The sequence below is a fragment of the Indicator indicator genome, chromosome 1 (genome assembly GCF_027791375.1).
Source record: "Indicator indicator isolate 239-I01 chromosome 1, UM_Iind_1.1, whole genome shotgun sequence".
Lineage (NCBI taxonomy): Eukaryota > Metazoa > Chordata > Aves > Piciformes > Indicatoridae > Indicator > Indicator indicator.
Window position 1 is genome coordinate 57,993,050 of NC_072010.1, and position 13,059 is coordinate 58,006,108.

The window sequence follows — 13,059 nt, forward strand, 5'->3', positions numbered from 1 at the left end:
AGTCAGGTTATCCTTTTCAAAGTAACTTTAGTTTCTGCCTATTACTGGATATCACCTAAATTTATTTCTAAAATAAAGGAGGTGGTTTTTTTTTCTTGTAAAGCCTTGTTAGACATTATCAGACTTAATAATTAGGAAAAGAAACACCAAAACCCACAACAACTACGTTTACCTATCAAGAAAAATTGTATTTTCGTCATTTACCAGCCTAATTTCTCTAGCTTACATGCTGCTTTACAGTATTTGATTTTTTTATTACAGTAATAAGAGATTTGAAGATCATTTCATTTTCAACTCAGTAAAGGGTAATGGGACTAGTGGGTTGTTTTTTGGAAAGTTTTATTCATGCCTGTAATACTTCATTTCTTGAATTCCTTTTCAAATAAAAGTTGTCATTCAGCACATAATACCCAGATAGGATGAGAGAAAATTCATGTGCATATTGCACATGTGGTAGGTGACCACTGTACATTTAAATTTTTACAAATGAATTGAATTGCTGTCCAAATTGCAGGCCATGAAGATACTCACTGGAAGCAATAAAGGTGAATGATACAGTAAGATAAGAACTGAAATTATTTCAATGACTTCCACGTGTAATTCAGACAGATTTCTCTAATGATGGCTGTATGCTCAGTATCCAGTTGCTGGTTTCATTTTTTGAGCGGGCTACATACTGTCTTAAAATTATAGAAAGCTAACTTTCTATATATAGTTCTAGTTTTGTACTGTCAAAGGTGTGGGTGGTGCTGCATTTGCTGAATTTTCACTGTCTGAAGCAACTTACTGTTGGTCACAGACTGGAACATTAACCTTAGGGGTGATTGAGGCCAACACAGGAGGGAACAGGGCAGTAATGCCAGAGTAGTACAATACTGGGTTTGAAGTTCAGACTGGTAAATAAGCTTGCTTGGCTTGACTCTCAGAAACGCTCAGTATTAGCAACTCCTTGGGAACCTCAGGAGATGAGATGGAGAGAGGTGAACATCTCTATAAAACCAAGAAGTAATACAATATTCCAAACTGCAGCTCTGTAAAACCAATCTACATATGTATCTCAAGCATTTAATGTATGTTTCTGTATGTACTTGTGTTTGTATATTGTGTGTATGTGTGTCTATTTATACACACAGAGGCATATTTAATACATACATACATTCAGAATAAGGTGGAGGCCATCAGAAACAGAACAAATGCAATAGCAGGTGCAGACAGCAAGAGGTGAAAGAATACAGGAGAAGGAAGGATAGTTTGGAAATCCAAATGAACAAGTGTGTACCAAAGTACAGATATGTGCAGTTTCACATGCTCTGAAAAATATACCAGGGAATTGCAGGACAAGATTTAGGGAGAGAGAGAGAGAGATGCCTTTCTTTTTCTTTTTTAATGGGTTAAAAAAAAGTCCTCAAGCATACAAATCCTTATCCAGAAATTACATCAAATTTGGGCAGCTTTGGATACATGACATAATTTTTAATAAAGTCAATCTCCTGCATATATTTTTTAGTATTTTCCAGTGGCTGAAATAAGGGAGTTTTGGAATGATCATGTGTTTCCTGGGCTTTGATCAACCTCCTTCAGGGTTTAACTTGCTGCTATGATCACATTATGTAGTCAGGGTCTGCTTATTAATTGAAAGGTTTTGTTTGTGTGAAGCTGAGTTGCTCCCTGTGTGTGTAAGCTAGGGATGTTTCTATACCTGAAACCTGAGTCTGGAAACCTCCTGTCTTACAAAGCAAAGGGCAAAAAAAGGAAAAAAAAAAACCTACAATAATTTGCAAACTAGTTAAATATTTTGAAAGCAGTACAGGTTTTAATTTTGAAACATAACGTATTTCCCTCATGAATATTTTACCCAAAGTAGCAATAAAGGCTGGTGAATTACTTCAGAAGCCAGATTTTGTCTGTAGGAAATAAAGGTCTGACTACTCCAGAGTAAATTAGACATGGCCTGTGCCCTTTTAGACATTGCCCTGCTCTAGGGACAAGCACAAAGAGCCTTTATTCCTTGAAATTTTAAAACATGCCATCTGGGACATGGAATATTCTCAAAGTCTAAATTCTTTCTTGCCATTATCTGTACAAGAGGTATCAAAATGTCACCATTGTGTGGAAAGTCCCTGGCCATTCACAAAACTCGGTCAGATATAATGGGCAAAATTCAGGTCTTGGTGATGTCAGTTGAAAACTCCCCTTGACTGAAGAACAGTTTGTGTTCAAAATGCTTCCAGGGTCGTGATTTTCAATTTATTTAAAAAAAGAAAAAAGTAAAAGTGCCAGATGCTGTTGAACACAGCAGTTCCTGCTCTGTGCAAGAACCCTAGAAGATTCCCACAGCAAAGCTGCAAAACAACTTGGTTTCCACTTCATGGTAAAACTTTCATGGACCATTTCTTGGAATGCAAGGAGTTTTTCACAGCCTATGCAGTGTTTGTCCAATACAGTTTTGAGTATCTCATTGCACAGTTCCTGTTTTGTGTGTGACACAGCAGTATTGTTTGGATAGTTAGAAAATGCAGAACACTTTTCTATGGGCAGGATTTTAAGTCCCTAGGAAATGGAGACACATTTTAGTAAAGCTAAAATTTGGTGTTTTGAAATAAAAGTAGTTTTCTGCTGTTAAAATTTTGCTATAAGACTGGGAATGTTGTCTTTTGACACAACATCAGAATAATTTACTGGGGACTTTCCTAGACAGTTATGTGATACTTTAAAATACACCCACAGGGAGGTCTGAGTTTGTGGAAATATACCTGATAAGGCACCAGGTTCCGAAGCCTTAATTTTTTTAATAAGATGCAGAATGACTGAAATCTGTACCTACCAAACCCATTTTCCTCTCCCAAAACAAGTGTTAAGTGTTGCCTACTACTTAGTGGATGGTCATGTACCTGCCTGTGCTGTCTAGCACTTGTCAGTGCCTTGGTGAATGTGTGATGGAGAAAAGGTCTCATTATTTTTGTCCAAAATGGAAGAAGCAGCAAGCAAAACTTATCACAAGGTGCTGGGCAAAGGGCAACACTTTTGGCTCTGTTTGTGCATGGGTATATATAGGTATATGTACATGCATATATGTATATATATGTGTATGTATGCATATGTATATATACAGCGAGTGAGTGAGAATATTTATGTATTGCTTTGATGAATTTAACTGGAGCTACAAGTGTGCTGAAGAAAATTAAAAGTCTGCATTCAAAGACTGCCATTGCTCAGACACGTGTGTGTTTGGGGTGTAGACGCAGCTGCAAAGGCACCCAGATTTGAACACTTAGAACTACAGCTGTGATGTGGGAGGGGAACTGCAGCTGTTTGAGGATAATAAATGCAGAGTGTTCACTGGAGCTAGCAGAGAGTTTCTGATACGTATGTGCAGTTAATGTCTTGTGTTTGTTCTTCTGCAAGAAAAACCTCGATGAGATCAGCTTTAGTTAATAGTAATAGCTTCAGCCATAGTAATCAGTATTTTATATCAATGAGCATAAATGCTGTTTTATTAGGAGAGTCACCTGAACACACAAACACTGTATGTGTTTTTATATATGCACACATGTATTTTATCTCTATATATATGTGCTTACCTATATGTTTATACTGGGATTTAATTTTTAGTAGACTACATTCCTCCATTTTCCATATATAAAGAGATGCTTTGACCATAGAAAGTCCACTCTTAATTGGAACTTAAGGAAGGCATGTGCTACCAACAGTTTTCAGTTCAAAGAGAAGACAAGAAATGGATGATGGGAGCAAAAGAATGGTACAACCTGATGAATGGGTGTGACTGATGAAAATCTCAACAAATCTGTAGTTCAGCTTTCGTCATTTGATTTTTTTCCAAAAGAGAGTTTTAAGAGGACACAAGAAGTTAGCTGGGTTCACACATGGTTGCAGAAAACCTGAAAGGTAGCATTGAAAAATGAAGAATATACGTACTTTTTAAATGGATGAAAAATTCTGGGATTGTGGCAGAACGAAAACCAGGTTTTCACCTGTGCACTGGAGGCATCATAAATGTAATTCAAGATTGGCAAAGGACTTGAGGGAGATGAGGGAGGTGGAACTGAGCAAGACCAGAGAGTTGAGAGAAAAGGAGTAAAGAAGATAGGCTGCAAAGGAAAGAAGCACAGGATCACAGGATGTTAGGGATTGGAAGGGACCTCTGGAGATCTTCAAGTCCAACCCCCCTGCCAGAGCAGGACCATATAATCTTATATACATTTACTAGATCCCCTCTCAGTCTTTTCCTCTTCTGACTAAAAAGCCCCAGGTCCCTCAGCCTTTGCTCATAAGGCAGTGCTCCAGTCCCTTAATCATCCTTGTAGCCCTCCGTTGGACTCTCTCAAGTAGTTCCTTGTCCCTCCTGAACTGAGGAGCCAAGAACTGGATGCAATGACCTGCTGAGAGGGGTGTCATATTGTGCTTTGTTCAGTTTTGAAAGAATTCACAGATTCTGTGTGGAAAATGCAAATTACACAATATTGTGACTAAGTTTGTATGGAAAAACCTCTCTTTTTTCAGGGGTGTCCAACAGGGGAATCTTACATCTCATACAAAATTGACCAAATAAAATGGAATGTGTAGCTAGAGAGAAATGGTGTTATCCCAGCAGGAGGTGGATCAAGGACTTTTGCTTGCCCTTTGCTTTGCTTGCAAGGGGGAGAGGAATGTGTGCATCTCTGAGGAAAAACCTTGCCCACATCACCTGGCCCAAACAATCACACCAGCACTTGTTACACGGCCACAAGAAGCTTTTTAAGTAGGTACATATATTTTTACATGACACTATTTTATTGTCTTACAAAGATGGATGTCATGCCATGCAATAGCATCAATACAGGACAGCTTAAAGCACAGACCAAGGAACCACATTGTATGGCACAGGGAGTTTTCTAACAGGTAATGTGTAACTGAAATCAGGAGCTGTGGTCATAGAATCATAGAATGGTCTGGGTCAGAAGGGACCTCTGAAGGTCATCTAGTCCAATTCCCTCTGCAGTAAGCAGGGACATACTCAACTAGATCAGGCTGCACAAAGCCCTGTCAAGCGCCACTGTGAATTACCTCCAGCCATGGGGCTCCAACCACCTGCCTGGGCAACCTGTTCCAGTGTTCCACCACCCTCATAGTAAAGAACCTGTTCCTAATATCCAACCTAAATCGACTCTTTCATTTGAAGCCATTACCCCTTGTCCTATCACCACATGCCTTTGTAAACAGTCTCTCTCCATCCTTCTTGTAGGCCCCCTTCAGGTACTGGAAGGCCACTATTAGGTCTCTCTGGAGCCTCCTCCAGGCTGAACAACCCCAGCTCCCTCTGCCTGTCATCATAGCAACCACCTGATAATTTTTGTGGCCCTCCTCTGGACCTGCTCCATCAGGTCCATGTCCTTCCTATATTGAGGGCTCCAGACCTGCACACAGTACTCCAATTGAGGTCTCACCAGAGCGAAGTGGCAGAATCACCTGTCTGGATCTGCTGGCCACACTTCTTTTGATGCAGCCCAGGATGTAATCAGCCTTCTGGGCTGCAAGCACACACTGTCTGCTCATGTCCAGTTCCTTTTCCATCAGCACTCCCAAGTCCTGGAGGCTCAGGGGTGACTTCATTGCTGTCTACAACTACCTGAAGGGAGGCTGTAGGCAGGTGGGGGTTGGTCTGTTCTCCCAGGCAACCAGCAGCAGAACAAGAGGACACAGTCTCAAGTTGTGCCAGGGGAGGTATAGGCTGGATATTAGGAGGAAGTTCTTCACAGAGAGACTGATTGCCCATTGGAATCAGCTGCCCAGGGAGGTGGTGGAGTCGCCGTCCCTGCAGATGTTCAAGAGAAGACTGGATGAGGCACTTAGTGCCATGGTCTAGTTGACTGGATATAGCTGGGTGATGGGTTGGACTGGATGATCTTGGAGGTCTTTTCCAACCTGGCTGATTCTATGATTCCTTTCCCACGGGGCTGCTTTCTATCACCTCACCCTGAGTTTGTATTGATAGTGAGGATTGTTCCAGCCGAGGTGCAGAACCCTGCATTTGCTGTTGTTGAACCTCATGAGGTCCTGCAATGCTCTCCTGGAAATATATGCTTTTAGCTGAAAGCATTAAGTTGGAAACCACCATTAAAGAAAAAAGGCAGTGCTGTTCGAGCTCCATGTGTTTGCCATCAAAATACAGCTTGCCAGGCAGGGCTGTCATCTGCAGAGATCCCATCTACATTCTGCATTGCAATCAGTCAGCATGAGCTAATCACCCTTTTGCAGAAGCTCAAGAGAAACCTGAAATACACTGTGTTAGAGGTGTTTGGCTCACATTGGGTTTTGGGCTATGAGGATCACAGCATGAATTTGCTAATAAAAACCTCAGTTTGCACAATGTACCTATATAACATGTATCATTATACACAGTTATGGCAGTGTCATGAAACCTGCCCTTAGATGAAAATCCCATTTTCACTTCTTAGAAGACAGTATGAGAATAGGCTGCAGTCTAGGGTGAGGTAAGAAATAATCACAGAATCATTGAGTCGTTTTGATTGGAAAAGACTTCTAAAATCATCGAGTCCAGCTGTTGACCCACTGTGACAGGTTAACATGGCAAATCATAGAATGGTTTGGGTTGGAAGGGACTCGTAAAGGTCACCTGCAGTGAGCAGGGACATCTTTAACTAGGTCAAGTTGCTCAGAGCCCCAGACAATATGACCTTAAATGGTTCCTGTGCCAGTGTTTCAGCACCCTCATTGTAAAAAAATTCTTCTATCTAGTCTTACACAGAAAGCCTTCAAGGATTCCACTGTGCTACCGTGTGCTGGCTGTACACCTCTTTATTAAATACACCGCGTCCCTAGGTGGCAGTATGCGCATGGGGAAGCACCACCTGCATCTCCAGCGGGTGTTTTTAGATTTGTCGGTGTGTTTTTAACCCTGGACTGTAGTAGTTTTGACTCCCTCCTATGGCAAGAACCACCGCTGCCCTGCTCCTCTGGCAGAGCAGCACTGCACAGGCTACGAGCTGCATTGAGTCCCATCCTCCTGCCATGGCCTGTGGGACCTCGGGGCGAGAGCTGGTATTCCTCTGGGGCTGGCAGCCCACTCGCCCCTGATGTCCTTCTGCCACAGGTATCCCCCAGCCCATGGCAGCAGCCGAGGGAGACTCCCAAGGCATTTTGCACCTCAGGAGCAGCAGTGGTCAAGCAGAGCCAGTAGTGAAGGGCAGGATGGTTGTCAGAGGGTTCATCCATGGGGCAAAGAGACAAGTGGGAAACATGCCTGATGCCAGCTTCTGGCTGCCTGGTGAACAGGGCAGCAGATTAGAGGAAACATTGTGCAAAGAGTTTGGATCAGGCAGTGAATGAAGTGCAGAAAAAGTGTTAACCGTTCCTCTAGAGAGAATGCTCTTTGATTTTAGGAAAATGCTCTGCTTTCAAGCAGCAAGGGAACACCCCCAGTGTGAGCTGGTTCAGGCAACACAGGATTCCTTAGGAAATTCTCCTTCTCACCCATTCTGTCTAACTCTCTTCCTTCTCCATCCCTTGGGTGTATCCTCATCCCCAGCTAACTGCCTGCTGTCCTCAGGTGGGTATTTTCAAAAGCAAAGGGCCCTGGGCTGGCATCAGCCCAGAGGAGGGAGGCCTCCTGCATGCTGCCATTTTCGTACCATGGAAAGATAGAATCATAGAACAGCAAGATGAAAGGGACCTCAGGGATCACTTGGTTCAACCTTTCTCAGCAGAAGCACAGTCTAAACAAGATGGCCCAGAACCCTATCTGGCTGAATCTTGGAAGTGTCTAATGTTGAGGAATCCACCATTTCCCAGGGAGATTATTCCAGTGGATGATTGTCTTTGTTGTGAAAAATTTTCCTCTTGTGTCTAACTGGAATCTCAACGAGATTAATTGTACCCATTACCTCTCATCTCTTCCATGTCACTCAGTGTACAAAGGGAGTCTCCATTTTCTTCATAGCTGCCCTTTAAATACTGGAACACAGTGATAAAGTCTCCCCTGAGCCTTCTTTTCTCAGGGCTGAACAAACTCAATATTCTCATTTTGCAGCACTACATTAAACTGTTCACCTATGTCCTTCCCCAAAGGCTCTTACTGGTGGCAAAAGGATGGAAGGTGGGGACAGCTTTGTTCATAAACTGCTTTGGAGAAAAGTAGAGCCCAACAAGGAGCAAGCAAGGCTGTGTTTGTACTTCACCTTTTCCTGAGAAGGCTTCATCACAGATTTGCCTTCACTTCAGCTGTAGGTTCTAGCCTGGCAAAACATCTCTATGCCTTGGCCCTGAGAAGGAGGGCTGTCCACCCCTGCATGTACTCCAGCGTTCACGTGGACCGATAGCTGAGACCGATAGCTACATACCACTGTTCTCCTGGCAGCTCCCACCATGGTCACACAGGAATTTCAGTTACAAAGATGACAAAAATTCTTCTTAGTGTGAGTAGGTTGTATTAGGGGCAAGAACCACCAGCTGTGGATGGGGAGGTTCAGACTGGATGGTGGGGGAAAACACTTTCATCCAGAGGGCGATGCACCATAGGAACCATCACCTCAGCAGAAACAGCCTCCTTGCCTGGATTTTCCACACCTCAGCTAGACGACGACACTGACAGCCTGACTTTATGCCAGCTATATTTCTGCTTTGAGTAGGCTGCTGGATGAGGTGATGCAGAGAGGTCCCTGACTATCAGCCAACACTTCTTTGACAAGTTAATAGGGCACCATAGCTACACAGCAACACTCAGTCTAGCCAGGCTCCTTTAGGGTGTTTAGACCATTAATGTAATTATATTCATGCATACCAGCTCTTCCTTTTCCATCGTAGCATGTTTTCTGGGGCATAGGCTCTCTGCAGGCAAGCAGAGACCTGCTTTGAGGAGGGCTCAGATAACCTCCTGAAAGGACCTACTAGTGTCCTTTTCTCACCTGAATTATTTTGGGCATCTCTCTTAGCCTTCAGGATGCTACAGTTACCATAAGTAAAACCATCACCATCCAAAAGCTCATTCATGTGCAGTTAAAACAACTAAGGGCAGTGCATGACTATTACTAACTTTCTAGCCATAAAGACAGGTTATTACCTTAATGATTTGCTACAATGAAAAGCGTCCGTTCATGAAACTTCTTCAGGTTTACTTTCCATCATAATAAGCTGCTTTTTTTTTTCCTTTTTCATGTCTCTGTGCATGCCTCTCTCCCTTCCAATTTCAAACAGAAGACCAGCTGTGAAATCTTAAGGTATGGTGGTTTTTGCAACCCAATGACTTCAGAAAAGAGCCTGAGGAGGTCCCAGCTCCTACCAACTTTCTTATCCACAGGCTCAAATGTCAGCAGGAACCCAGTCTCAGGGCTTCTCCTCTCACTCTGGCAATAGGTCACATGTAACCTGCCCTTGGGACAGCTCTCAGACTCATCAGGGCACTGGGCTCAAGCAAAATCAAAAGTCAGCCAAAATCATGTAAGACCACCCTCAGTCCTTGTCCCCTTTCCTCCACTTCCCCCAAGTTAAGGAGAGGTGGGAAGTGCCCCCAGGGCACATTTGCAGGAGCTTGTGAGCCAGGCCAGCCCCAGCATCCCCTTTCTGGCAGCAGGTCCCAGGGCAATCGCAGCACCTTCAGCTGTGAGGGAAGGCACTCTGGCAAAGAAGCAGCTGCCCAAGCAACAGGTGCAGGCAGCAGCACTCCCAGCAGCAGTGCCCCTCCCTTGAAGATAGGCTTTTTTTGGCAGCTGCCATGCACTCTGCTTACTGCTTGGCCCATCCAGTGCCCGAGTGCAATATGGGGACACTGTGCAGGGGAAGAGTGAAGCTGCTGTTGTCAGTGTAGAGGAAGAGCTGCAGGTGACTTTCTGTGCAGAAGTAACATCCCAGCCTCTTCGTGAAATGCGCTGAGTGTGTAGGCTCCTTGTTGGTTGCCCTGATACCTGCAGGGATGCTGCCCAAGCACTCCAGGAAGGGGTCAGGGAGGTCAGGACAGCCATGGTAGTTATCAGCAGACAGCAGACCCACAGGGGATGCAGGACAGGTGTGGAAGCATGGTGCAGTGCAGAGCTGGGAAACCCCTGGCTGTGTTTGCCAGCCAGAGCAGTTGCATGAGCTGCCTCCACTGGAGCTGGGATGAAGATGGGCCTCGCTATCCTCCATGACAGCAGGTCCAGCAGTGCTGAGCACAGAAGCCAGGTGTGCAGGTACAGGCACAGCTGTGTCCTGGTTGGGATGGCTTTGCAAGAGCCCCTGGCTTAAGGCAGCAAAGTAATGAAGCCTGCTGGAGGTGCTGGTCCTACTCTGCAGCTGGTGTCTGGCTCCTGCAATTGGGGACAGTCCATAAACTGCAGGCCAGAGCAAAAGGGAGGGGCTTTTGCCACTACACAGAGATGGAACCAGGAGGCTGGCTGATGCTGTTGCTCTCAGAGTGGGTCTTGGAGCCACTTTTCAAGACAATGAGCAGCCTCTGCTTGTAGCCCCGGAAGGCAAAGAAGTAGATGATAGGGTCGATGCAGCAGTTGAGGTTCATGAATGCCACAGTGACTTGCAGAGATGTCTTGAAGGCTTGCTGCTCATGGCAGGATGGCTGGTAGAGGATCTTCCTGACCATGAACTGGACAATGTTGAGGTGGTAGGGACTGAAGCACAGCAGGACGGCCAGCAGCACCACCAGGATGACGATGAAGGCCCGGTAGCTGTGCCCATTCTTCACTGTCAGCGGATTCTCCTTGGCCGTCTGGCAGAGCTTGAGGTTGATCCTCACATAGCACACCAGGATGATGCCCACAGGCAGGAAGAAGCTGAGCACACAAGCACCTAGCAGCAGGTAGGGCAGCTTGGGAATCTCCTCAAAGTTGAAGTACTCCATGCATGTCAGCTTGTTCCCCATCTTCCGTGTCATGGGCCTCAGAAGCAGTGGTGCCGTCTGCAGAAACACCAAGGACCAGATGAGGACACAGACTCCTCTGGCACGGCTCATCCTCTGGACCCTGCTGGGGTATTTGGTGCGCACCACAGCGATGTAGCGGTCTACACTTATGCAGGTCATGAAGTAGATGCCCACATAGGTGTTCATGTAGAAGATGAAGGCTGTGGCCCGACAGAACCAGTCCCCAAAGGGCCAGTCAAACTCCAGGATGTAATAGGCAATCCTGCCTGGCAATGCTAGGGTGAAGAGGGCATCAGAGAGGGCAAGGTTCACTAGGTAGAGGTTGGTGGAATTGAGTTTCTTCTTCCTGCGCTGGAAGGTGATGCAAAGGGCCAGGATGTTCCCACAGGCACCAAACACCAGCAGGACAGCGTAGAAGAGGGAGAAGGTGACTTTGGCAGAAAAGTGATAGTTGTGCACATTGCAGCTGCTCTGATTGCTGGAGGTGAGGTTGGTAGGTGGGAACACAGCCTCCTCAACAGCCATTTCCATGGTGTCTTGTGAGCTCTTGCTCTCTCCCTGGGAATAAGAACAAGCATGAAACTTGCAGCTCATCAATAATGGGAGTGGCACACCCTTGTCACAAAGAGAAAAGCGTGTCCCCTGCTCCCTGCCTCCCCAGCGGTGGCACACAGCTCGAGTAATCTAGAAAAATCCATTTCTTGTGATTTTAGTCTCAACAAAGGTTGTGACTCATTGTCTTCTTCTCACCAGCTCTTCTTATTCTTGGTTCAGTACCAGAACGGATTGGGGGAGGGGGCAGGAGGTTGAATCGCTTGTCACACTAACAAGGTCCCAAACTCACCTGGTGGCAGAGATGTCACCATTCATCACCGCGGGGAGGAATGGGGAGCTTCACGGGCAAAGTGCCCGGAAAGCGGAGGGTGACAGATTGCACTTTTGCAGCCCTCGGGCTGGGACCAGACTGGAAACAAATCCGAAGACATTCAAGGAGAGGAAAAGTCACATCCTGGCCTCAAAATCCCATGCCCCACGCCCGTCTAAGGGGGGAAGCGGGGAACACCCGGTACCAAAGCCCCGCGACCCGCACGTCCTCCAGCTGCCGGGACACGGCTCCGTGAGCACCCCTCAGCCCCGGGGCTGCAGCAACTCCCGGCCTCGGTCCCATCCCGTTCGACCCCAGCCCCGCCGCTTACCGCTCGCTGCCGCACCTCGGGGCCGCCTCCCGCCGCCAGGCTCCGCGGGACGGCGTGTCCCGATCACGGCGCTGCCTCCCGTTCCGGACAGCGCGGTCCTGCGGGGCTGAGATACGCACACGCAGCCCGGCACGCCCGAACGCGCAAACAGAGGATACAACTTGGGAGCCGCGATGCCGCCTCCTCCTCCCGGCCGACGCTAGCGGGGGGTGGGGGTGGGTGGGTGCTGTCGGCGGGACACAGGGAGCTCCCCTGCCCACCACCGGCTCTAGGCGCCCCGGCCGAAAGAGCGCCTCTCGGGACTCGCTCACGTTATAAAATCACCGAAAAGTCTGGGGGTTTTGGTGTGACTTATTTTCTTTCTTGTTTCTCTTGGAGTTAGTAAAAATGAGCGTTCTTTCTGGATGGGTTTTTCTTTTTCGATATGTGAGAGGCATTTGGCTACAGCATAGGTTATTCTCAGTGGTGGCTGTGCTGAAGAATGTAAATGACTGTACCTGAGCATCAGCCTCTCCCAACATCTGAGCTGACTTTGGGTTTTACTCTGAAAATTACTCCAAGGATGCAAAATGTAACTGAACAATGAAAACAGCCTCAGCCCTGGTTCGAGTGCAGTCCAAAGAGTTCACCCCTGAGCACATACATACCTGTGGCTGTGCAACCAGACCCTGACACCTTGCCCAATAAAGCTTGGATGAATCTCCTGTGGAGCTCCTTGTGCCCATAGCCAGCACAAGCCACACCGTGCACGAATGCATGGCTATGTCCCCAGGCAGTGGCAAGACCTTGAACTGCCTTTTGTACACACATGGAGAGGCTACTAGTTGTGGCTCCTTGAGGAATAGGCTAACCTGAGTAGAATGAGACTATTCGCCCTTAGTGGAAAAGCATTTTAATTATTAGGATGATAAATTGTGTGGCGAATGTAGGGCAACCCCCCCTTGTCTTACTTGGAGCTTTCTCAGGGCAGACTCCGTCCTTGCAGGGTGCCAGAGA

The 13,059-nt window shown here is 46.4% G+C and overlaps 1 protein-coding gene across 1 annotated transcript; it reads right to left on the reverse strand.

Moving 5' to 3' along the window:
• Positions 1 to 10,357: 10,357 nt before the first annotated feature.
• LOC128973676 (G-protein coupled receptor 183-like) lies at positions 10,358 to 11,392 on the reverse strand. The gene has a single exon (XM_054390058.1). The coding sequence runs from the start codon at positions 11,390 to 11,392 to the stop codon at positions 10,358 to 10,360; it is 1,035 nt and encodes a 344-aa protein (XP_054246033.1).
• Positions 11,393 to 13,059: the final 1,667 nt, after the last annotated feature.